Raw genomic sequence first — 26337 nt, 5'->3', positions numbered from 1 at the left:
TCTCAACTCGGCTACCATGAAACCATGGTTGTTTGACCAAGTTTCTATTAATCCTTCACAATATCGATTCATACACCACAACACTCTCTGAGCTCCACTGTCGTCTCATGCAGACAGTCTCACTGGCCAGACAGGCTTTGTTGATTCACCCTTCTGCTGTTCTGATAAATTACAGTAAATAACCTTTATTTCACTTTTCTGGACTAGACTAGACTCGTCTCACGCATTTTTTATTTTTTTTATTTTTTATGATTACTGCAGTACATTCAAAGCAGTCACTCTCCATCATGCTGCAATGACAGGAGTTCAGAGCTCAACTGAAGTGTCGTCTCCTTCCCCTTTGGAAGTTTGTGTCATCAAGCTTTTAACGCTGTAGACTTCAGTGTTTGAGTGGAGTTGGGGAACACAACAGGGTCTTCCTCCTTCGCTCCCATTATGATAATAACTCCTGCTTTAATTACAATTATTTACTGTTTAATTCCTTTGATGTATGCAAATGAAGAATGGTGTCGTTTGAGGATCCGCAGTTTGTTGGATGTTTAGAGTGAGTCATGTCTGCCCAGAACATGAGCCATGGGAGTGTTGTTCCTGGTATGGTATCACATGCATGGATGCTTGATGCCGGGTGAAATGACCTCCAGGAGCAAGAGGCTCTGCAGAGTGCTGGGGAATATGCGATGGCAGTGCTCCATGACTTCACCCAAAAGTAAGGTTTATGAGAAAAGATTTTACAGCAGAGACATCTAAGAATAGAATAGAAATATCCTGTATTGTCCCACAGTGGGGAAATTCAGATGTACCAGCAGCAAAGTAAATGGAAGCATGCAGATTCAACCGAGGCAAAAATATAAAAACAGTACATTACAAACAAGACACTGTATAATAAGGGCACAGTTATAAAATAATAATAATGTACAGGGATTAAAGATAATAAATTCAGATCAAAATAAATGTGGGACTCCAGGGTAATTTAAAGAAATGTACAAGATGTGCGTATACATGCACACACACACACACACACACACACTCACGCGCACGCGCACACGCGCACGCACGCACGCACACACGCACGCACACACACACACACACACACACACACACACACACACACACACACACACACACACACACACACACACACACACACACACACACACACAAAAACCCCACATACATCACTGAACATTTCCACTGGCCAGAAAAAAAACAAAATGGAAAAAAAAAACAAGTGTATTACATATTGTTATGCATGTCTATTTTGCACACAAAGCAGTGAACTTAATTATCCCCGACCAGGAAGCTTTCCTGTTGTGGTTCCTATTTTAAAATGTTAACCAGACCAATATATAACCATAAATTATCATGTAAATACCTCTGACTAACAGCCTTAAATGTCACGTTCGTTTCAGGCAGTCTTCATCAGGACTATCATCAAGTATAATGAGACCAATGCTATTATGATGGATATTAATGTTCCTTCTCCTCACCTTCTCGAGATGATTTAATAAAACTAGAAGAGGATAGAAACCTGGGGAAAATGCTTAACACAGCAGAATGAAGGAGGGCAATTTTCTGGAACAAACTTACAGAAATCTGCAAAAATGCTGAAACACTGATTTCCACTAAGGCTTAAAACGTATTTATTTAGAGTGTCCTTCAATTAATAACAACTGATACAACATAAATTGCAGTCAGTCTTTCAACCCGTCATCGCTTTTACTATTTTTGCCACTACAATGTAACATTTTGCTAGTTTGTCATTTTATTTTCCGATTGAACTGCCCTGTTGAAATGTGTTTCCACTTATTATAAAAGTCAATTAACAATTACTATTTCACCCACGGTGCACGTTGTTTTATCTGCAATGTTACTCAGATTTGAAGAACATACTATCATCCCAAACACAGAGTCATCAGCGTTACGCAGCTCTACATCTCCATCTAGATGATTTCAGCCACGTTGAGCCAAAACAAGTTGATTTGAAGGTCCATTAGAGCCTGGCTTTATTCTCAGAAAACATTTTCCCCTCTCTGCTCCCTTCTTGGCCGGGAATTGAAAGCAGGATGAAAAGGTCTGACAGGATTATTCATCCTCATTTCTCCTTTCCTGGCTGACTAATGCCACTGTGGTGTTCCTAACTCTGTTTGTCTCTGAGTTTGGACCTAATTAGGCTTCAGTTTGTTGCAACAAGAAAGATGAAAATATCAGCTTCAAAAGTTTGGCTCAGCAATATGCTTTTGTTGTTTTAATACAACAATCTCATTGTTTAGTTTTTTTTTTTTTATCTGATTATGATGCAGAATAAATGTGTTTGTATAGCTGGAAATGGTTTCTGTATTTTTTCCCACAATGATTTGTGATGTCATATTGTTTTCTGAGCCATTAACTAATTAAACGTATTCCATGCTTCGGATTTTCTTTTTTAATCTTATGATTTATGTCTACCATAAGTGCACAAGTAGAGCATTTAAACTAAAAGTTAACTTTTAGATTAAATGTAGCCATTATTGATAAGATTTTAACAGTATTTAATATATTTCTCCATATATAATTGGAGGTCTGACTTTGAATGCCAAATCATATCAGAAAGCAGATATTTGTTGGATTTTATGGTGATATATAGAAAGAAGCTTCCTGCTTTGCTTTTACTTGGTGTTTGTCATGTTCTTGTTGTTTTTATAATATCTAATAAGCTGAAGACATTTCCTCAGTTTGATTGCTTTTAATTGCCCCCTAGAAACATGCAGCTTATTTTGTGAGTTTATGGATAAAGTATAATTCTACTGTAATTTCTGAAAGCCGGTCATATTGGTCCCTTTATGAACACAAAAATGTAATTACAAGCGGCTGATTGTCGCTGCATAATTAACGGTAACTTGAGCGTGTCAACATTTCCTCCCTCCACAGACTTTTCCTGTGCAGGGAGTCTGAATCCAGTCCATCGTTCTTACTCATTCTTACTTTTGTCAGACGATGTGATTGTATAACTGAGGCCAATTATTGGTTACTTATACAGTATGCAAAGAGAATGGTTTAAATCTCATTGAACGCAGCTGTTATTCACTTTCTGGTTATCATCAGTGAAACGTTGCATAAACTGGCCATTTTTTTGAGCTGTAAATATCAGTGACCATCAGAAAATGGACAAACAGGTTTGAGTTATTTTAGTTATGAAAAACTAAAATTGATTTTGTTCATCATGCATGGTTAAATTTGCCTTACTTCTCTTCAGGCTGAATTTTTTGGTGCCTCTATAGTCGAGTCCACTCCTCCTCCTTTGGTTCATTCAACTAGAAGTAGCAACGGTCACCTTTTCAACTTTTCTGTTCTCGTTTTGACTGAGTGGGAGCGCAGTAAGAGGTACAGCTGAAGGCAGTCTGCCCACCTTTCACGTTTTGCACTAAATACAGTTCAAGTTTAAATCTCCTTCAAAAACTCCTGCCACAATGGGGATTTTGACAAACAGCACACAGACATGGTTTCACTGCATTTGAGCCTTTTTGCTGAGACAGATTTCAGACCTAATTCTCCGGATGCCTCAGCGAGGGGCAGCAGACCTCTCAGAGAACAGAGAAAGGCATTACAGGAGCACCATTCTTTCGCTGGGAGGTTTCTATGGAAACCACATTTTCCCAACTTCTTTTTTTTTTTCTTTTTTTCTCTCGGATTGGTTGTTGAGGACTCTTAACTCCTACAACAGTAAATGGTCTCCATACTAGCCAATTTAAATTGACTTCTCTGTTCACAGTCTTTGAACGTTTGCTGTCAGACGCGTCTGTTTTTCATCACCTGCCGGTTTCCATCGCCTCTCATCACGCAGCCAGTCTGTCCATCTTCCTGTTCCTGTCAGATTTTCTGCCATTTTTCATCTCCTGCCCTGATTCGCTCAACCTCTAACTCTTCCGACTTCAACAGCACTTGAGCAGGATGTCGAGCGGTCGGTTGTTTACCTTCATTTACATGCGTCCTCGCTGCTGCAGCAGCAGGCTGTACAGAGGTGGTCCTGCAGCTTTATTGGCAAGTTTGTTTACAGATAACACTTTATACGACCCGGTGCACTTAAGAAATCAAAACCAACCAATACAGATTACAAAATATGATTAAAACACCTAGAAAATATGCCACTCGAATGAAAACATCAAATCAAATAATGTAATATAAACATTTATTCATGATAAATATGTATGCCTGAAGTGTGGGAGGAATGAAATGCTTTCAGTTTGTTGTCAAAACAAAATATTGTGGTGAAAACAGTTTCCAGAAAACAGAAGAATGGTGGAAGAAATGTGGAGCTGACCTTTAACTTACTTTTTCTGTGACAAGAAAATGACTAAAGATTGACTTTGCTGTATTCTTTCCTATTACTTTCCACATAGCAATAAGTGACATAGACAAATGATTTGATCACAATATGCATTAATGGTAAAAGTGCTAATGACAAGTGTTTAAAAAATTTACTAGAGTCTTTTTTTTGGGTAAATAGTCTGTAAATAGTCAGTCCCTCATAAATAGACATTTTGTTGGAAATAACATTTTATCAAAGAAAAAATGCCAGACGACTTCTATAAAATAAAACACTAAATCATGTTGTCAGCTTTTAAAGAGAATCATGTAAAGAGAAATCATAATTCTTTATAGGAATAATTTCCCCCAGTATACTTCAAATAGGAAAGAAAAAAAGTTAAAAAAAATGTACTTCTTGGTATATCTTAGTGTTTTTATCCATTTCTATTATTTTTATGGTCTAATATTTTTATTGCTTTTGCTTTCATTGTTGTATATAGTAACCTTTTGAAATGCGTGGTGTGTTTGTATGTTTGTGCTGACATTTAAATAATCTTATAACTTGATAAGGACCAGCTGAATCTTACCACAATCCCTTGAAATGACAGTGTTTACTTCCCTCTATCATTAAGCAGAGTTTGCACTCCAGAGACTCAGCTATTGGATTTACACTGATAGGTGGACTTTGGGTAGCTAATTTTATTCCTAGCACAGATATTTGCATCAGATATTTGAGCTTTTCTTTCTGTCTAATGTTAAAAACGCCATGTATCATTGTCATTCCACTTCACAATTATACAATAATTTATGCTACAGTAGTAGGACTGTATATTCACAATCTATCTTCCAAGAGATAAGAGTAATATTAAATCTATCTTTTATTCTATTTGAAATAGAAGGACAATTTTTAAAGTCAGAACCATTTTCTACGGCGCCACGGAGTCATCTGTAATTTTCCGTCTTGTTTTTCTGCTGCGACTTTCAAAGAGAAAACTGATGAGATTCTGCCGCTCTCCATCATGTGGGTAATTGCATCTGATCTTTGCCTCTTTAGGTGTTACGTAAACCTGTCCACACTCCCTGTTTTCTCATGCAGGCAGCATTCTTTAACATTTTATGCAAGCCTTTGTCTGCCTCTGTACATGTGCATGCAAATATCAGAGCGTTTACGAGGGTAAGCAGCCAGGCCTGCTCGGCTCCGGACTCTCTTCCGTCTCATTTCACACCTGCATGACACCCAGCGCTTCCACCTTCACTTTGAATCAGTGCAGGTCTGCAGTGACCCTGAAGAAAATCGTGCAGTAACACAACAAAAGATAGGGATTGTGAAATGATAAAAAACAAAAGGTAATTAAAGTAATTTAACCGCCAAGTATATATATATATATATATATATATATATATATATATATATATATATATATATATATATATATATATATGTATGAAGTATGAAGTTGATAGTCTGTGAAAATTTCAAGCTCCTCCGTCTTCTCCTTGTGGTTCTACTGGCATCTGCAGAAATGCACCGCTCCCAGTCAAAAACAACCAATCAGGGTCAGGGGGAGGGTCTTAACGCAGTCAATCATGCTTGTGTATGAATATTCAAACAAATGTTTTCCGTGTTCTCGGTTTCTGGGATTTTTTCGGACTATATGAAGCGCAAAAGAGTTTTAATCATCTGGATTGTTGCCATGATGCCGCACTGCTTTATGCATTGAGTCTCAGCCACATGGAGGTGGTGAACTATGTAGCAAAATTTAGAGAAGTTTTTTAGATTTGCTCATTTGTTTTTAACTTAAATAACTGTTTTTGTTTCCATAACAGCAGGAAAGTGTGCCGTTTTCATTTAATCTCACTTGAAATGAATGTAAATTTGTTTTGTAGCGAGATAGTTTTACATAGAAAGTGATACCAAGTTCAGCACAGTTCATAGGATTTATGTTATTCTCATATTCATCAAATCTCAAACACCAGAAAAGCCACTGCTGGTCAAGAAGGACGTCTCAGCTTTGCACAGGTTTCAGACCATCAGCAGTTCATTTATCCTTCAAGTAAAATCTGTTTTTACCTCATTCAAACTTTCACATCTTTACAAAGAACCGGTAACATCCTTGAACTCTCAGTGTGCTGAACATAGTTTTCGTCATGCCTTTTATTACTCATTTGGTCTTTTTTGTGCATATTGTTTGTCCTGTGTGTCTCTGTGTTGCCCTGCGACAGACTGGCGACCTATCCAGGGTGAACCCTGCCTCTCGCCCGGAACGTCAGCTGGAGATGGGCACCAGCAACCCTCCCGACCCCACTAAGGGACAAGGTTGTAAAGAAAATGGATGGATGGATGGATTCCTCCCACATCCCATGTTGACATTTCAACCATTCAGCTTCGACGACATCAAAAACTCTTCTGCAGGTTTTGTCCCTTGTTTTCGCCAAGGTCTGTTCTTTGTAACATTTTATTATGTTTATGAAAATATTTTTCACATAAAGTTTGAATGTGACAAGCTTTCAGCCAAATAAAGTGGTTAAGAGACAGAGTGTTGCATCAACACTAACGATGGTTGTTGTATTAGTTCTGCATCAGCCAATTAAAAAGGTGCAAAATCTTCAGAGTGACAAGATAACAACCCTACTGACCGGCTTATCAGAAATACTGGGAAAGGATTAGGATTCCCTCCAACATCAGTGTGTGACCAAGCTGGGGTCCAGCATGTTTCTCTAAGGTCTGTCGTTATCTACGGTCCCTCGCATTCAATACTTTGACCCCTGATTTTTAAATAAATAAATCAATAGTCAATCTATCAATTTCTTCAAGCTGTTTTCATACTATTAAAAGACAACAAATGATCATTAATAGTGGAATAACCAGTGTGGCACAAAGAATTTGGGTTGTTTTAATGCTCAAAAATCAAATATGAGCTTTACTGCCAAACCCACCAACACATTTTACTTGTTTTTGAAATTTTTTTTTCCACACAATATTTTATTGACCAAACATAAACTGCCATACTTTTTGTGAAGTTTACCACTAAGTGGTGTTTTTAACCATTTTGTGTCACTGTGATATCAGTTTAAATGAACTATGACTTGATTTTGAAAAAAATAAAAATAAAAATAAAATAGGGCTGCACAGTGGCGCAGTTGGTAGAGCTGTTGCCTTGCAGCAAGAAGGTTCTGGGTTCAATTCCCGGCCCCGGTCTTTCTGCATGGAGTTTGCATGTTCTCCCTGTGCATGTGTGGGTTTTCTCCAGGTACTCCGGTTTCCTCCCACAGTCCAAAAACATGACTGTCAGGTTAATTGACCTCTCCAAATTGTCCCTATAGGTGTGAGTGTGTGTGTGCATGGTTGTTTGTCCTGTTTGTCTCTGTGTTGCCTGGCGACCTGTCCAGGGTGAACCCCACCTCTCACCCGAACATTAGCTGGAGATAGGCACCAGCACCCCTCCTGACGCCACTAAGGGACAAGGGTGTAAAGAAAATCGATGGATGGATAAAAATAAAATAAACCCAGCATATTTTTTCTCAATTTTTTAGAACACATAGCTGTTGTTTTTCTTGCTGCAATTGAAAAATAATAATAATAAAAACAAAATCTAAATATTTCTTTTCTTCTTCTTATACCCTGTGTCATAGATTTTGATCAACTAAGCACGGGGTCCACAAAGACAACTTACCCACAGGGCTACTGCTTCAGCTTACAGCATTCACACTGCATTTCCACAGGAAGTGGAGTTTCTCTAGTTTCTCCTTGCATTTTCATTGTTTGGGTCAAGACCGAGGTTCTGCCACGCGGAACAACCCAAGAAGAATGACTCAGTTCCTTCAAAGGAAGAGCTGCTTCGAGAAGAAAAGCGTAAACATCAGTCATTGCAGTATGGAGGCTGTCTCTGCCTCCCCCCTGCTTTGTTTGTTCCCTTCATTCAGGCATCGTTAATGACATCATTGCTCTTCAAACACACACAATGATTTAGACACATTAAAGTATTTCAGCTTTTAGGGCTGTGAGGATTTGTGGAGATTCACCAGCAGACTAAATGTCTGTAGCAGGAACAACGTTTTTCATTTGGCAGTCACTGCCTCTCTCTTGTCTTATCTGAGCCGTTTGCCCCCACCAGACGCAAATCAGGGAACTAATCAAGTCCTAGACCCACAGAAATCACTGTTGCATAACTAATTGTCAGCTGAAGCTCTGACAACAAACGGAACCGCTGGCTGTTATAACCGAACGCTGCTGAGAAGGAGCTTAAAAAGCAAACACGGAGGGAAATAACGTCCTCTGAGATTTCCATTTAGCAGCGAGTGAGAGCGAAGAGCAGCCAGTCACAGCTATTATGCCAGAGGAGCTTCCTCTGCAAAGATTTCACAGTTTACTCAAGGAGTGATATATTAAATCAACGTAAAGAGATGGAGAACACTCACTGGTTTTGGCAAGCGTGACTGGGATTCCAAAAACACCTGCAGTGAATATCCTTCAAAAGGAATAACATCTGACAGTATCCTTCATTTATTCCTTTCAATATATTTTTCAAAAGAGGCTCAAACTTAAATGTCAGAGTCACTGCATCACACCCCAGTTTAAGCTGGTTTCTGTTACTCGCCTTCTTCGGAGGCAAAGCAGTCAATAAATGCAATTAGACCGACGACACATAAACAATAACAGTCCAATTTCTTCTAAATAATTACTGTAGAGCTCAGGACTCAGTAAATAACCGACTTACAGCGTGATGTTTCTGGTTGATCAGATAAACATCGATGTTGTCTATGAGCCTGTCAGAATCAAAACAGTCATGCTGAGGTGAAGAAAGCTCAGGCATTTCCCTAACGCAGGAATGGACTCACTAAAAAAAAAACCCCAAAACAATAGACATATTTTTTTAACAATAACAAAAAAAACTACATAACTGCAAATTAAAATTATGTAGTTCTGCCACTGCAACTGGTTGTTGATGACTGAGCAGCATGTCAAATCAGGAATAATGTTGTTGCACTAATAAGGGCAACGCTGTGCAAGCATAGACCAGAGATGCAGTGAGAGCTGCTTGTTAACATATCTGAACTATTCCTTCAGCTTTAAGTCAAGCAGATAAATAGACCAGAGGAAGTGAAGCTTTGCACTCAACCTCCAGGTGTTTTACTTATATTAATTCACACAAAAACCTTCTACAGTTTTGGCATAGAGTTGTCAAACCACAGATGTTATGGCTGGCAATCCGAGCAGGCAACTTCATTAAAAGAGCTCATTTTAGCTTGTTTTTCTGACGTTATAACAAGGAATCTGTGTGCTAAAATGTAAAATATCCATTTGCAAATGGATATGCAAATATGGGAAATAGAAAAGATAAATGTGACTGTAAAAGTACATTTTAACAGCAGAAGAAATTATCGTTATTTAATGCTTTTTGTTTAAATAAAGTGGAAGAATTGTATTCTGTCATGAAGCAGGTTTTTAGTCTTTTTTGAATGATTCTATGGAGAAAAGCAAGAACAAGTTTCTCGGTGTTGTCTTTAAAAGAACAATTTCAGATAAAGTGCTGCAGGGGAAAATGCTCATACTTGAAATGTAGTTTGTACAATGCAGAATTTTCAGTGTTTTGTTTTTAGGCTTTTAACATTTTGTGTGTTTTTCAGCCGTTCTGGCTGCCGTCACGCAGAGAGGTAGCGAAGGGTCAAACGGACACGCCGACTCTCCTCTGGAACATTTTAGTTGAATGTCAAGCTGAGCGTAATAAAGCATTTTCTCGCTTTGTCATCTCCATCCTTTCCTGCGGGGGGCGGCAGGTCGGAAGCCCTGATGCATAGGCAATTGAAGAAATGTGAGATACTCTGTGGACGGATCATCTTCCCATTTAGCTCCATGTCTGCTTCACATATCAATGCACACTCACCCCCAAGACCAGCTTGGAGTAAAACAGCTCACCTTAACATGCACATCTGCAGAAGAAACATGAAAACAAAACTGGCAAAAAGCTAATTTCTAGAACATCAATGTGTAGCTCCAACTTAGCATTCCCAGAGCAATTGTTATTCGCAGTGACTGTGTTAAATGATCAGAGTCCTGCGGTCGCTGACCTCCAAATGAAACCAATCAGCTGTTTCTGCAGGGGAATCCTACTGATGCCAACTGGAACAACAAAGGTTGTGTTAACGTCTTCAGAGCTGAAGACAGCAGCAGGAGTTCTGGGCTGAAAACTGTGGACACTTCAAGGCAATGCGACATGACAGCTAACAGACGCTCAGCTCTCCAATGGGCTTTAGCTCTGACAGACAAGTGACTTACAGCGCTGTCAGTAAACATGTTCTTTTGTTTCTTCTCTCTTTCATGCACAAAGGTTTCTGAAATAACAGGGGAAGCATAAGAGTAGATATTTTAACATGTGTTTCTTTATTTTATTGTTTCTTGTTCTAGGAAAGTTAGCCCACGTAGAGTGATGTAACTCATTTTGACAGCCAGAAAAAGTCTGACGTTGACATTGAAACGTATTCACTCACAATACCAAAAACATAAATAATACAACAGTTTCTTTGAGCTAATAACTCAATCTATTGAGGAATACACTCACGTTGGGATTGAAACAACTGTACGAATCCAATCTGTCTATCTTGTTTCGTCACTAAAAATTGAATGCCGATCTTCATTACGCAACAAGCTAGCAACATGCAGACTTAAAAGTGCCAGCATCTCCTGTCATGAGGGACATGGTTCAGAGAGGCAGCGTAATCCTTCCCAAGGTTTTCATTGGGTTGATGACTGATCACGCTGCCTGTGCAGACTAATGATGAGTGATTTTCTCTAAGGGGAGAGCAGAAAAATAATAATAAAAAACAAAACACCACTTCAGTTGTCTGTTTTTGTCTTTTAACATAGGAGCCGTTTCTCGTTCTTTTGCATTTCCTCTGTAGGTCTCAGAACTCTGCAGGCAGACAGATGTAGAGGATTGTAAAGGTTCTGTCATCACAGCGAGCGCTCACCCCACTGTCATAACGTTCCAGGTGTTTTTTTTTTTTTTTTTTTCCAGAGCTCCCTCTTTGCGGAACAGATTGTTCTCTAAAATAAATACCTATTTCATCACATCTGCAGCAACAGAGCAGGTGGAAGAACATTTTGCATGCAGACATCGATAAGCACAATGAGATAAAGAGTGAAGTAAGTCGTCTCGCTCCAGCACAGCGTGTGAGCTGGCTTACTTTGACTCCTGTCACTGCTGCTATCAGGTCGTCAGTGTTTGTGAGATTGAAAAAAAATGAAGTCATAATTTTCTGCACAGAGTTTGAGCGATATGCTTAACTCATGAACAAAGGAGGACCGCTCTTTAAATATCCACTGTGAATTTTGGCAAATGCCGTGAGAAATTCATATCACAGCTCGTCGAGAGTACAGCAAAAATTTGATTTCCGAGCGACTAATGTTCTGGGAACATTTTCCGGTGTTGACCTTTCCGCCACAGGCAGTCTAGTCGTGGTGCAAGTGGAGCAGCTGCTCCAATATATTTCAAAGAGGTGGAGCAAAATCATGCTTTTGGTATAAAACAAACAAAAAACTGATCACTCCTTGTAACAAGGAAAATGTGAAACGTCTTTATGATTTTTCCCTTCTACCGTGATACAGTATGCAAAATAATTATACAAAATCAATCCATCTCATATCTACCATCAAAATTCACCTTATTTAATGCATACTTTGATATTTCCCCACTTTAGATACACTTGTCTACTATGAGCATCTCTTAAAAAAAGTCGAAACACAAATATTTGCAGCAACTAGCAAATTATTCAACAGCAAATTCTAAAAGAATTGATTGGGTTTTTTTGACTTTTGTCAGGTTAACCAGTTTTAAACAGAATTTCTAAAACAGGTAATATGAGATCAATCAGAATTTTGACACATTTACAAAGATTCAGGCAAAACTCCAAACCTAACACTTTTTACTCTTGACATTTATTCTCTTCACATTCCTTAAACAACAATCCAAGATGCGTCCTCTACCCTCAGTCTAATAAAAGTATAAATGTGGCCAGATTCATCAGAATCAAATGAAGCGAGATCGATTCAAGGAGCACAGGACACTGTTTGCACACACAGATTGGCCACCAGAGTCCAGACTTTAACACTCGGAGTGTAGATTTTGCCGCAACAGTGGGATTCGTTTTTCTTCTCCCTGGCAGAGTCTGCCGATGCATCTCATATTCTTAAAATCAACTTTGGGTCACGATCAAAGCTAAATAAGTCACAACAACATTTTGGTATTTTTCTGTGAGTATCTTAGAGGAAGTACTGTCATGTCTACCCTATTTGTTTCATAGTTAAGTTGTTTTCTTATAAAACACTTAAACCCCGGCTGTATTATTTCGTATCTGCTTTGCATTTTTATCAAGCACAAAGAAATGTGGCATTTATGAATTGACGTCTCAGCATTCCCCATCTCTGCGCTTCGTGCTGCAGCAAATTTGATTTCATCTTCAGCTGAATCAGGCTGCCATACATTTTCTGATCACAGAGGTAAGAGCAACATATTTCCACCACTTTTTACAAACTGATGCAACTGTTATTAAAATGTCGCTATAATGACGCAATAATAGTCCGTTTTAATCTCTCGCTTTCTGCTGCGTCTGAACTGATGATGGTTTGTTTATCTAAATACAGTGAGTGCCTGGAGTGGCTCCAACAGGAGGACAGCATGGTCTTTTATCTGATTAACTGTGCTAACACAAATCTTACCACTTGGGGGCGCCGATGGACTGAACGCTCAACCAGTTGTTTTTACATATTTCATCCCAGTTAAGACACAGTGTACATAACACTATGCTTTCTGAGTGTTGTGATCTTTTCTCATACATTTTGTATTCCACAAAATGTATCTATTTGGTGATTTAAGATTCAAAATGTGATTTTATCTCTGCCAAGACAAAGGGAAGGGAATGAGCGATTCAGGAGTTCAATTAAATTGTTTTCAAAATGCTGTCCTAGTGGACCTGACTAACTATACCTCCACACCATTTACTGTTCCAGTTATCTGAATACTTTCATATTTTTGATGTAAATTTGACAAAAATTAGCCGAATAAGCAGCACAAAGCTGGTGGTTTTGTTTTAAGGATTTGGTGAAGAGAAATTTGCTTCTCAGTTAAATAAAAATAAAGAATCCAGCATTATAATTACTGGTGAGAAAGTTATGCTGACCCTTAATTATATTTTGACCTGCTTCCTCTGTTACATTTTACATAATGCAGCTGTGCTGTGTCAGTGGCAAATTATGGACACAATGCAGTCTGTTAATGTTACTTACTTTATATTGGCATGCTTCTATTATTTGAGTAGTAATGAAACTTGTCTTTATTTAAAAATCACATTTTGTAACATATCGCTCATTTTAATTTTCGTTATCTCCAGGTCCCCTCCGTCAGTTCATGTCACGTCTTTCTTTTGTTTTGAGTCTCAGTTCAAGTCATTAAATGTTGCTTAATCTGGAGGCCAGACAGATGTAGCTGTGAAAAACAACAGCTTGAAATGAATCCTCTTTAAGACGTGCATGTTAATAGAAATCTTGTCAGACTGTCAGCAGCTCGACAAAATGTCAACAGTGTCAAATTACATTAAAGCCGAAGTGTAGGAGCAAGACGACTGTAAGCAGAAGGACATGACTATTAACCGTCGGGCCTGGAGCTAGCTCAGTCTAACACTATTAATAGCAGCCAAGAGAAGTTTATAGCATATTTCTGGGTGGAGTAGAGTCCTTATTTTAATACCAAACATGAATAAAATAAAAATAAATAGCTTGGTTTGTGGTGTAAATGAAATGTTCCTCCTGCTGGGCAACAACCAGAGATTTTCCTTGATTTTTCTTGCATCATCTATTCGCAGTCTGTGGTTGGTGCAGAGAGAAAGGCTCTGTTGTCGCTCACCACCTTTTTCTTCTTACCCTCGCTGATTTATAAAGGTCATTTACCAGAGGGTGGCAATTAAGAGCATGACAGACATAAACAGAGGATAATAATCTGTCTGAGGTATAGAAAAGCTGGCGGCTTGGCCACCAGCAGAAAACCTGATGAGGTAGCGCAAAACAAAAAGAAAATCGTGTTTTATTCTTTTTATCAAAGTTTTAGAAACACTTAACGAAACAGCAAAGTGAGGTTGTTTTGTTTGCCAACTTGGATGTTTTTCTTTCTTCATCTGTTCACTCCTAAAGCAGAAGAAAAGCTAAAGAAAGGGGAAACAACCTAAAACGTGTAGTTGCTTTATTTGAAACCTCTTGACAACTTTATCAGAGACTGTTGTGTGGTTAAACATGGAGTCTGTTTGCTAATCAGGTGAAATCTGGATGCATTGGGGTTTTATTGACTTGATTTTTGAGTTTCAGTCTGATTTTTTTAATGATTATTTTTGCTTGTTAATCATGATTTGCATTGCACATGTTAATATAGAGTCATATTCAGTGCATTTTATATGCTTTCTGATGAGGGTTATTTGACAAATTAAAAGAAAGCATAATGTTTTTTTTGTTTTTGTAAGGTTTTATGAAAATGCAATATTAAATATAACATAAAATTATACAAGTTTTATGTTACAAAACTTGTGTAACATTTGCAAAAAGTGTTGCACAAAAATTACAAATATACCCGTATTCTAGACATTGCAATAATCAGCCAATATGTGAAAAGACGTTTCAGTTACTCTGTGGGAGGAACAAGTGCGCATGTTTTCTGTCCAACAGCATTTCAAGACTGTGCAATAGGGTTAAAAGCCAAAGGCTGTGTATAAAATAAATAATAATAAAAAACTGTGCATTTTCTATGCTTGAAAACAAGTTGTAGATATGTTGCAATATGACAACATTTGGTCATACAGGCCACAATTCTGCACTTAAAAACTGATTTTATTGGTACGATATAATTTTAAAATCTTAATTGTCACTCTGTCATTAGCTGTAAGCAGATATTCATCATGATGAAAAGAAATAACGTCTAGAAAACATCAATCTGTGTGTAAATAATCTCTATAAAGATGTTAATTCACTTAGTGAAATTACAGAATTTAATGAACTTTTTCCACAACATTCAAATTCATTGAATCCGACTGTATGTCAACTCTAGCTCTTCAAGACTGTAAACTCTGCAAAAATTGATAAAGGAAACTTTCTGTACTCCACTGAAACAGGTCTTCGGTCAGTATAAATTGTCTCCATCACAGTTGCCTCCATGCCCTTTGTTCTAAAATGACATAAACCATCTATATGAGAAATGTGAGGGCATCATGCTGGCCCTAATCTTCCTGCTATCACTGTTCTGCGCTGAGCTGATGGCGGCTCTGTAAAAGCAGAGATTGGTAAAGGTCATTTTGTATAAATGCAGCTGAAAGACAGCAGACACAGAGGCGGGAGACAAGAGAAGCCGTCTGAGCCTGAAATCGTCTGACAGATTTCTATAAACACTGCTCACATCAGCGCTCGGGTCTCAGCAGGAGACCATGATCACATCCAGAGGCTGAGTTGTGAAGGTTTCGGATACGATGGGCAAAAAGACAGACACATGCTCAGCGACTAAGTTTCTGGTAGGTAAGGATTTAGACACATCCTGGAAATGAACACTTCAGTTTACTGTAAATTAATGTATCACTTCATACAGATTAGTTGAAATATTTTTCCAGATGAATTCATAAAATATAAAATGTTTTATTCATTTAACTCTGTTAATCTCGGATCAAAAGCAGAAATATCAAATTAACACATCCATATTAGTACAATTCAATTACAATTTGATGAAGCAGGACCGTGATCATTTCTCAGTACTGCCTTGAAAATGCATGCAATTGACTAATAATTCCTAGGACCCCAAACCGTAAATATTTAATCAACCCTGGCATCACTCGTTTGCTTTAGTGAGGTAATTTCAAGGCACTGACTGGCTGGTGAGAACAGCCCATCCTCTAATGAAGCCCCATTAACACGAGCTACAGGCCATGAAAGGCACGTAAATATTAGAAGCAGCCAGAGCTCTGACCCACTCGCCTCGGTGCAGCCATGTTTGATCAGGCTGTTGGGCTTCAACACAGAGACATTTCCCTCAGCGGTTGCTGGTTTTGGCGACCAGGAAGCTGGGATCAGAAGCTCTAATAAGAAAATAAACAGTGAACTGTTGGAGACTATAGGAGTCAAACATGAACAAATTCATCAAATAGATTTGACTGGATCTTATTGTTAATTCAGGAAATCCTGTACATTCTCAGAGCACTAATATTAACCTATTTGTCGCAATTTGTTAGTGAATTGCAACAAATTCTTTGTTTATTAGTTAAATTGACATGAACTATGATAAAACCCACAGAGTAACTTTTATTGAAATCTAAAGCATGGCTTCTTAAGTGTAAAACAAACATGGACAATCTATTCTGTGTTCAGAGTGATATATGAGTTGACTAAATACATGTAGCTACTTTTAAATCCCAGTAATATGTGGAGCCTTTAGCTGTTCATCTCTCCTAAATGAAGCCAATAAATTGCTGCCCTTAACTCGTTATGTTCTGCGTTATGTTCACTCAGCAGTACTCCTAATGAAAGTACTGCTGAGTGAGTGCTGCAGTGTGGGATTTTCTTCTGGCTCCCAGTCGCAGCAGTTCTGTTGGAGGTTTCTTTCTGTTAGAAGGGACTCGTTTCTCTCCACTGTCGCACCATGCTTGCTCAGAATGGGAAAAACGTTATACAATGTGCTGAGCTCCCTTGGACATACAACTTTCCACCAATTCATATTGTACATTGAATTGTGGTTGACCTGAATGAATGAGAACGTGTGTAATTGAATTTAAATATACAAGTAAAATTGGATTTGTTTGATTCTATGCCTTTGGGCATGAATCGGATCAGTTTGTTTCGCAAAGTGCATTAAGATTACATATGCTGTGAGAAGGTGATATGAACAAAATAAAACTACAAAAGGAATCAAATCAAGATTTTTGTATGTTGTTCTTTTTTCAAAAATCTGAAAAGCAAGCCTTGATTGTCTCGTCTCTCCTCTCCTCTCCTCTCCTCTCCTCTCCTCTCCTCTCCTCTCCTCTCCTCTCCTCTCCTCTCCTCTCCTCTCCTCTCCTCTCCTCTCCTCTCCTCTCCTCTCCTCTCCTCTCCTCTCCTCTCCTCTCCTCTCCTCTCCTCTCCTCTCCTCTCCTCTCCTCTCCTCTCCTCTCCTCTCCTCTCCTCTCCTCTCCTCTCCTCTCCTCTCCTCTCCTCTCCACCTCGCTCACAGACGCGCTTTGCCAGTGGGAGCGCGCACAGACGCACGGAGCGAGCGGGCAGGAGAGACACAAGTCCAACATCCTCTGAGCGCCATATCTCTGATCTGTTTTCTGGAGCGCTCCTGAACACCTGCCGCGGAGGGGAGAAGAAGAAAAAAATCTCCGACTTAATAGCGCGTTTAAACTCTCACCCAAATTGTGATGGAGTTTCCTACAGTTCCTTCAGAGGACTTTCAGGAGGTCTACTCTGGGTCTGCAACTCCTTATTTAAATGCCACATTTTTAGAGGATCTGCTGACTGAACCGTCTAAAAGCAACGAAACCAGCGGGGTCGCAGCCAGAGACACCTCGGGTCTCATCATCGCAGTCTGCATCACGGCTCTCTACTCTCTCGTCTGCGTGGTGGGACTGCTGGGAAACGTGCTTGTTATGTACGGAGTGATCCGGTAAGATACACATGCCACCGTTTAATAAATGGTAATAAATGGGGGGGGGAGTAAAAGATGGTTTGGTTGTTTGTTTGATTGATTGTTTGATTGATTGATATAATTTTTCACACAGTTACTTATAGAAAAAAGATGATGTATGATTACAAATGGTGCAAAAATAACTATTTGCATTTACCAATTTAATGGATTTTATGAAGACTGGTGTAAAATCCATTTTCATTCTGTGTGATTTAGTTTTCCCAGTTTCAATGTGACGCTGTGACAAACAATTTATGTAAATATTTGATGAAATATTTGACCTTTTCACTACTGCACTGCAGTAGACATCTACTCAAAAAAGTTGAATAGCTGCCCAAAAAGAATAGTAATTCAGTAATTCAATAGTAATAGTAATTCAATAGTAATTCAGCTCGGTTTCAATAGTAATATATATATATATATATATATATATATATATATATATATATATATATATATATATATATATATATATATATATATATCACAGGGAACACAGGGAGCCAGAGTAGAGCAAACAAAACAAAACCCAAGAACAAAAGAAAAGCCAGCAGAGAACCAGAGTAACTGAGAATAAGTTGTATATATACTGCGGAGATTGATTACTGAACAAGGAACAGGTGGCTGATTAGAAATGGGTTGCAGGTGTGAAGGTAGAGAACAGAAGGCAGACAGAGGAGAGAGAGAGAGTGATAGCAAGGAGCAGGAAGAATACCCAAACAGGGGAACAGCAAAACCAAATCTAATTAACACAATGGACACAATGAAGAAATAAACATAACAACCGAGAATCACTAAGAAGAACTGAACCAAGGCAAAACTTCAATAGAAGTAAGTATGTCCACAAAGCATTTCATTTTTTAAAGTGGCTTTGACCTAGAGAACAGAAATATTGGCTGATATTGAGGATACTGAATATTTTGGTTTTGACATTGGATTTGAAGCTTTTTATTTTAGCTCCCTCCAAAGATTAAATGTTGAAATCTAGTCAGGAATCTGCGTGTATAACACTAACATTGTTTTCAGTCAGATGCAATAATGTTTTCCTCTCTCATCTTCTCAGGCTGTAACATAACATCCAATTAGGCTGTTACATAATCTAATTAGTAACCATCTTCTGTCATGTTTTATAGAAATGTAAACATTTGTTCATTTGGCAGAAGCTCTGAAACACACAAGTTTAAGAAAGGAAATCTGACACCAAGACGTTCCTCTGTTGGATTATTCCGTTTTTATCAACTCATTTCAGGATTACAAGCTCATTCTTAGTATGTACAGAAGCTTCTGGACATTTAGTGTACTTTAGCTAGAAATCTTATTTTATTAGACACTGTTTAGCTTTGCTTCTGGATCGGTTTGTCAGCAAAATGAATCACTGCATTGACTGCTTTGAACACTTTGTGTCAACTGATGCCACCTATGAAACCTCCCATGTTTGCCAGCTGAGGCCTATTCACTGCCACTGTGAGTAAGGGTCTGACATAATTCTCTGCTTCTCTTCCAACTCCACCAGCTACACCAAGATGAAGACCGCCACCAACATTTACATCTTCAACCTGGCTCTGGCCGACGCTCTGGCCACCAGCACCCTCCCCTTCCAGAGTGCCAAGTACCTGATGAGCACGTGGCCCTTCGGGGAGCTGCTGTGCAAGGCGGTCATTGCCATCGACTACTACAACATGTTCACCAGCATCTTCACCCTCACCATGATGAGCGTGGACCGCTACATCGCTGTTTGCCATCCTGTCAAAGCCTTGGACTTCCGGACGCCTGCTAAAGCCAAGCTCATCAACGTCTGCATCTGGATCCTGTCCTCGGCCGTCGGAGTGCCGGTGATGATCATGGCGGCTACCAAGGTGACGGACAAAGGTGGGTTAATAGTTACAAAGGCTGATTTATTGGAAGCTTTCTTTACCGCTTGAGCTGTAAGTGTTGACTTCAGGCAGCAATCAGACAAGGAAGGGTGATTTCAGTTCGGTTTGTTAATTCAAATTAGCTTCTACGCTTGACCTCCTATTAAAACTAATTGCTTAACTCCTCAGGAAACACTGCCTGCACGCTCAGATTTCCCAAGCCGGAGTGGTACTGGGACACCGTGATGAAAATCTGCGTGTTTATCTTCGCCTTCGTGGTGCCAGTCCTCGTCATCACCATCTGCTACGGCCTGATGATCCTGCGGCTGAAGAACGTCCGGCTGCTGTCCGGCTCCAAGGAGAAGGACAGGAACTTGCGGCGCATCACGCGCATGGTTCTGGTGGTCGTGGCGGCTTTCATCGTCTGCTGGACCCCCATCCACATCTTCATCATCGTCAAGACCATGGTGGAGATCAACCACAAGAACCTCCTGGTGGTAGCCAGCTGGCATCTGTGCATCGCCTTGGGCTACGCCAACAGCAGCCTGAACCCCATGCTGTACGCCTTTCTGGATGAAAACTTCAAGCGGTGCTTCAATGACTTCTGCCTGCCGTACCGCTCCCGCTCGGAGCAGAGCAGCTTCTCCAGAGCGCGCAACAGCGCCAGGGAGCCCGTGTCTGTTTGCGTGCCTGCGGGGGTGCAAAGAGCGCCGGGCTGACAGAGCGCGGATCAGGCAGAGGGAGAAACGGGTCAGGATGGACTGCAGACTGATGACACACAGTTCTCCACCACTGGAGTCTGAGGTTTTGACCTTTGACTGAACCGTGGATGGGGTCCATGTTGTGACCGCTTACCTAAAATATGATTAAAGCATTTAATTTGAAATATACCAGTGCCTGTAGATAAGAAATCTAGACGTGTTCCCTTGAGCTTTGCATAAAAAACCTATTTAATTCACACAAGATTGTCTGACTAGATTAAAAAATCAAGTAACTGGCCCTGCTTTATTTGACTTAAAGAATAATTTTCAGTTTTCACAGTTGGGAGCTCCACATTTTACAGAGAAGATTCAGGTGCGAGTTGTTTTAAAGAGTATTTTTATGGTCAGTTTGAGGCCAGTGATGGCGCATGACGAATCGGTGTAATCGTCACTCTCCCACAGATTCTCCCACCTGCCTCTGATAACAGTCTGGACGAGAGCTTCTTAGAGCAGCAGAGATTATTTTGTTGAAGATACTCGTTGTGACCGTGGCTCAAAGAAACGCACAATTTTGAAGTTAAATGTCATACATGAGCCAATAAAAGATGTCTAAAAATTACATTATAATCCTAAAAAATTGTAGCAGCCTGTAAAAAATTGGAGGACTTAAAAATTGTCAATTTGACGGCATCTCTTTTTTTATTAATTCAAAAACATGATGAATTTAGTAACTGGCAAAGAAAATTTTTTGTCAAAAGCTGTAAAGTAGTAAAAGCAGCAGATTGTTGGAACTATGAATTGTTATAATTGCAGTTTGTATTTATTAGGTTCTCCATTCAAAACAAACAAATTAAATGAAAGAAGTTTGAATTAAAAAACAAAAACAGTAAAGAAATTAGAACATCTGTACTGCTTTCAGGTTTTCTACTTACAATTTTCCGACTAAAATGTAAAACATTGGATATTTATTTATTATTTATTTAATCATTTCTTTATTTATTTCTTTTATATTTCAATGGTTTGGTTTTTTGTAACACTTTTATACAGACCAGGGATGCAGCAATATTAACATTTGGGTCGATGATATCCAATACTAATACTGCTGTATTTTCCAATATTATATATATATTTCCCTGCACTTTAGATACAGTAAAAAAAATAAACTCGCCACCTGCACTGCTTTTCTGTTTTAGCTATACATCTCCCATAATCTTATGCTGTCACTGTCACTCTGCCATGAAACACAAAGAGCAACAAGATGGAAATAAACATCAGTCATTTATTTCAGCCCAGTTTTTCTTGTAAGTTAAAAAAAAAAGACAAACTTTGTCTGATACCGATGTAGGCGCTGATTTATTGTGCATCCCTAACGCAAACCCAAACTGGTTCAGATCACATAACAAACACTGAAAAAGTTCAGAGCTCCAGTTATTGTCATGATACATCTTTGATTTCATGCGATTCTACATGTGAATGTCGATATGAGATATATATATATATATATTTTGCATTACTGGATGTATTTTACTCTATCACACAGAAGCACTGCCTTTATGAATGAGTAGCAGTCACCTTTCACCTCTGCTCAGCTGAATATAACGTCGTACAAAGATGAGCGACTTACATTTTTTTTAAGGTGTACTGGGGCTGAGGGTAGTTTAGTGCCAATAATGACGAGAGAAGACATACTTGAGTGGTTGCCATATTTAACATTGCACACTGTATGAAACGTACTGTAAAGATAGGGATTTCTAATGGCCTATGTATAGTAATATTATTTATTTTGTGGTTTTGTTTATGTTTATGCACAAATGAGCTAGAGTTGGGTGAACAAAGTGTTGTGTAAATAACACTGTAAATATTGATTCTGTAGTGAAAAATTATATATTCTTTCGCACTTTGACTTATTTATTTATTTTTGCCCAGAACTGAGAGAAGAGCATTTACGCAAAAAGCAACACTTTTCTTGGTTGGTTGACTATTTCTCTGTTGCAACACTTCGTGGAAATAAATCTTGTCCTGTTGGACTTATGCTATTTATTTTCTCTTAAATGTTGCCACATTTGTGAGGAAAATGTATTTGTGGGTTGCGCAGCAGAGGTTGGTAATTTTGGTAGGAACAGCAAAAGCTGACCCCACAAGTGTTCAGAGGTCAGAGGTCAGGTGTGGAGGAAATCTGAAGGTGGTTTCTGATCAACACCTCTCCGTATGACCAAGAATCCTTGAGTTTGTGGAACCGTTTAAGGTGAAAGAAATTTTGTTTTTTAACAACATAAAATCTATTGCCAAAAAACATTGTTTTAACAAACGCAAAAAAATAAATATTTAGTTGTTGTTCTAAATGTATAAATGTCCAGCACAGCCATTCAATGGGTCTTCATCAGTAAGAACAGTGAAGATATTACTTTTTTTCCCTCTTGATTTGTTTTGTTTCTAAAATAACAAATTCTTCTAAAGAGGAAAACTATTTTTAGTTTTTAAGAATTCTGCAGATGTTCACACACGTGCTAGATTGTACAAATATTACATTTACTGCTTTGCTCGTTGCTGAGAAAACTGCTATAGTTTCTTTCTGGTGTGTTTTATTTTGACTGACAGTAGTTAAATTCTGCACTTCCTTTTCCGTGACATGTACGTCTTTCTATGCTGTTAACAGAAGTGTGAGATGTGAGAGCTTCTTGTGTAATTGGTGGAATATGTTGTCGATCATCGTTTGGGTTAGTGTACAGTCGACTTGTGGCACCTGGTTACAGTTGAAGCTAATATTTGAAGTCTGTGCAAATATAAGTGAATAAATAAAACATGACTCCGCAAGACTGTGTTGCCAGTGAGATTTTTGGGCTCAAAAAGAGAAACATGATTAACTATTTCAGGACGTCTTGTATCCTTTTAACTCTGACCGGCTCCTCTGTCCCTATTGAAGAAAACCTCCCCCACATGCTTTCCCATAATGCTGCCACCGCCATGCTTCACAGTGAGGGGGTTGTGTTAAGAGAGAACATTGATTTCTGTTCTACGTGTTGAGCTGATGAGTTCAATTTTGGTCTTTAGTGAGGTAAAGCAATTAGATATAAAACCATTAGTGCTTCTGACTCAAATGTGGGATTCAGAAACAGCTTTAATTAGATGTTTTTGATTTTCTTCCCATCTTAAATTTGAACATCACAGACTAATTGGGAATTGGCAAATAAAGTATAAAAAAATCCCCAGCATATCCATTTTCTCACATAAAGATAAAATAATAACAGAGGGATTTTAATGGACGCGTTCATCATTGTTAGCATGCAATTTCGAAGACGTACCAGATGCAGGGTTACAAACCACAGTGGACATAGTGGCATATTGAAATTAAGCAATTCATGTAACACTGATGAGAACCGCTGAGTAAGTGCTATCTCACCCAGAACTTAACATGCGCCAGAAGAGACATTACGATTATTTGATACACTGATGTGGGCTTGGTGCTCTCTGCAGCAGATGCTTGCAAAATGAAGGATCAGATTATCGAGCCTCGCTCGAAATGTTGACTGAAAAGCTGAAAAACAAAAAGCTGTGAAGCATCAATTTTCGTTGCAGGAGAGCCGAGACTGGATGTTGAATATGCGCGCCATCTGCTAGCAGTCGAAACCGGCTGCCTGGAAATGAGAGATTTGTTAGGAAGTGAAGCCTGACCCTTATATATTTTTATTTTGCTGACAAAACAAGAGTTGCAACTCAACCCTTTGACTGCTGTTGTGATTCACTACCAGCAGAATACACCTTGTCATCCCTCCCGTTGGTGGGCGACAGCTTTATTAGGACCTCGAGGTGGATCATTGAGTAAATGAGAAAGTGTGAAAATCGGTTAAAACTTTAAAACTAAAGTTTAAAATAAACCACAGGGATAATTTTTTAAAATAGAAAATGGTGGGTAGATTTGACAAGATGTTTAGTCTGTTTCTGGACCGAAGCCCAGTGATCTCTGATTACATCGAGTGAGGCTGGCACTCAGACAAAATTATGTGGCAGTTACAGCTTTATCTGAGCTGATGAAAAATAACTTAGTTCAGTGATTCAAACAAAGTTATGCACAGTTACTTTAATGCCTGTGTCTGATGAAAATTTTAATTAGGGCTTGTCTGAAAATTACAATACTATGTAAGATAAAATGGATTTTGATGGAGACTAGAATAGAGATTACCTTTACCGTCTGGTGTACCAGCAGTAAAGTGGCGGCTGATGGGAGCAAACAAATTCAGATAAAGACGAGGAATATAAAAACGAAAAATAAGAATGTGCAGAAAGAAAAAGTACCGTGCCATTATTAAAAATAGCATTGAGTTCCTGTTTTAGTGAATTAAATGAACTTTCTGGTGATGTTCTGATGTGTTACATTATGCCTTCCTCTTTATTTGAGCACTTTTATAAACCATTCAATCAAAAATGACAGGAAACGGATCTATCTGACAAACGACTGTATATGAAAATAAATAAATAAAATAAACAGTGCCTCTCCATTTATGGCCACCCATCACTTCAGCTGCTCCACTCTCTTCATTCTCTCCCACTGATTCTCCCACTGGCAAATCTATTATTCATTTTATTTTATTTTTTTTTTTTACCAAATCATAACTCAGACTGTTACTCAGCAGCTGGATAAAAACAAATGGTTTTTATTCCAACCTGCCCGTCATGGATCTCTGAAGCTAATTATCACCCAATCAATGAGGGGGAGACACAGAGGTCCACCAGAGGGATGAGTCACGCCACGTCCTGCTTTCACAGCTGCGGCTGCGCTGCCGTGGCCTCCAGAGGAACCTTCCACCCGCGGGATGAACGACCCAAATCTATCAGGCAAATCACCGGTAATTACAGGAGCAGTCTGCAGGCGGTGGAGGACCCGCGGTTTAACAGCAAAAGAGATATTTATTTGCAAATGATCCCCATTTGTTTTCCGGCGCGTCTGCTCGCACGTTTTTTTTTTTGTTTGTTTTTTTTTCCCCTCAGAAAAAAAAAAGACAATTTACGCGACACAACGACAGCATTAGAGTATTTCTGTCGCTTAGTACATTAGACACTGACTAATGCACGAGTGGCATTTGTTGCTTCAATGTACTGACAGGCGGCTATTTGTTTGTCAGACGGGAAGCGTGACTGTATAAACAGTTTAAAAACCGGCGTTCTGTAAAGCGCCCTTGGATAACAAATGAGCCCACGGATCATGCGTTGTATTCCCACCTGCAAAGTAAAAACCGGAAAAACAATGCACTGTCAAGAGTAGTCCAGCCTACGTGGTTGATGGGGGGGGGGAAGAAAAGATGCGTGGGTTAAATGTTTGCTCGTACATCATTAACACTCACTCACATCCGCACTATCGGTCATTTCATCACAGCAGTGATAGAAAAACGAGGAGTGGCTCAACAAGTGGTTCAGGGGCAGCAGGGATTGTGTCAGACTGTTAGTTTCTGCCAACCTTTTTTTTTTTCTTCCCTGTGTGGCTTAAATATAACACAGAATGTATGTAATCTGTGCAAACGTATTGATACTGTTCCAGTTTTCCCCCACATGTTGTCGCTTTACAACCTCAAACAGGCAGATGATTAAAAATAGTTGTGATAGACTGACAAAAAGCAGAGCAAAGTTGTGAAGTGGAACAAAAATGATAGATTTGTGAACTCCAAAACAGTGACAAATTGTCTTGGAGTAAAATTTGCATTGAGCCCTCTGTGCTCTGACACCCCTAAATAAATACCAGGAAGAAGCGTTTCTTCAGCAAAGGCATTAAAAGGAACAATGCATTAAAAAACTGTCGATAGCTAGTAAAGACTTGAGATC

At 39.0% G+C, this 26337-nt stretch overlaps 1 protein-coding gene across 2 annotated transcripts; it reads left to right on the top strand.

The window, feature by feature from the left end:
- Positions 1 to 17507: 17507 nt before the first annotated feature.
- Positions 17508 to 23337, top strand: oprd1b (opioid receptor, delta 1b). 2 transcript variants are annotated; one of them, XM_081597456.1, is made up of 4 exons: positions 17508 to 17948; positions 19483 to 19838; positions 20012 to 21442; positions 21915 to 23337. In XM_081597456.1, exons 1-3 carry the CDS (start codon positions 17704 to 17706, stop codon positions 20539 to 20541), a joined length of 1131 nt encoding a protein of 376 aa, XP_081453582.1. In that variant the 5' UTR covers positions 17508 to 17703; the 3' UTR covers positions 20542 to 21442; positions 21915 to 23337. The 2 variants fall into 2 exon arrangements, with proteins under 2 accessions (XP_081453582.1, XP_081453583.1); XM_081597457.1 differs by lacking the exon at positions 17508 to 17948 and adding an exon at positions 18497 to 18800.
- Positions 23338 to 26337: the final 3000 nt, after the last annotated feature.

Source organism: Poecilia reticulata, chromosome 16 (genome assembly GCF_904066995.2).
Source record: "Poecilia reticulata chromosome 16, P_reticulata-male-v2, whole genome shotgun sequence".
NCBI lineage: Eukaryota > Metazoa > Chordata > Actinopteri > Cyprinodontiformes > Poeciliidae > Poecilia > Poecilia reticulata.
Note: the sequence above shows the minus strand (reverse complement) of the source record. Positions and strands in the feature narration are given on the sequence as shown.

Excerpts from the sequence above, each read along its gene's own strand:
- oprd1b (XM_081597456.1), top strand. The coding sequence starts at position 17,704 with ATGGAGTTTCCTACAGTTCCTTCAGAGGACTTTCAGGAGGTCTACTCT. Across the intron at positions 17,949-19,482 it reads GTTATGTACGGAGTGATCCG|CTACACCAAGATGAAGACCG; the intron begins GTAAGATACACA and ends CAACTCCACCAG. Across the intron at positions 19,839-20,011 it reads TACCAAGGTGACGGACAAAG|GAAACACTGCCTGCACGCTC; the intron begins GTGGGTTAATAG and ends TTAACTCCTCAG.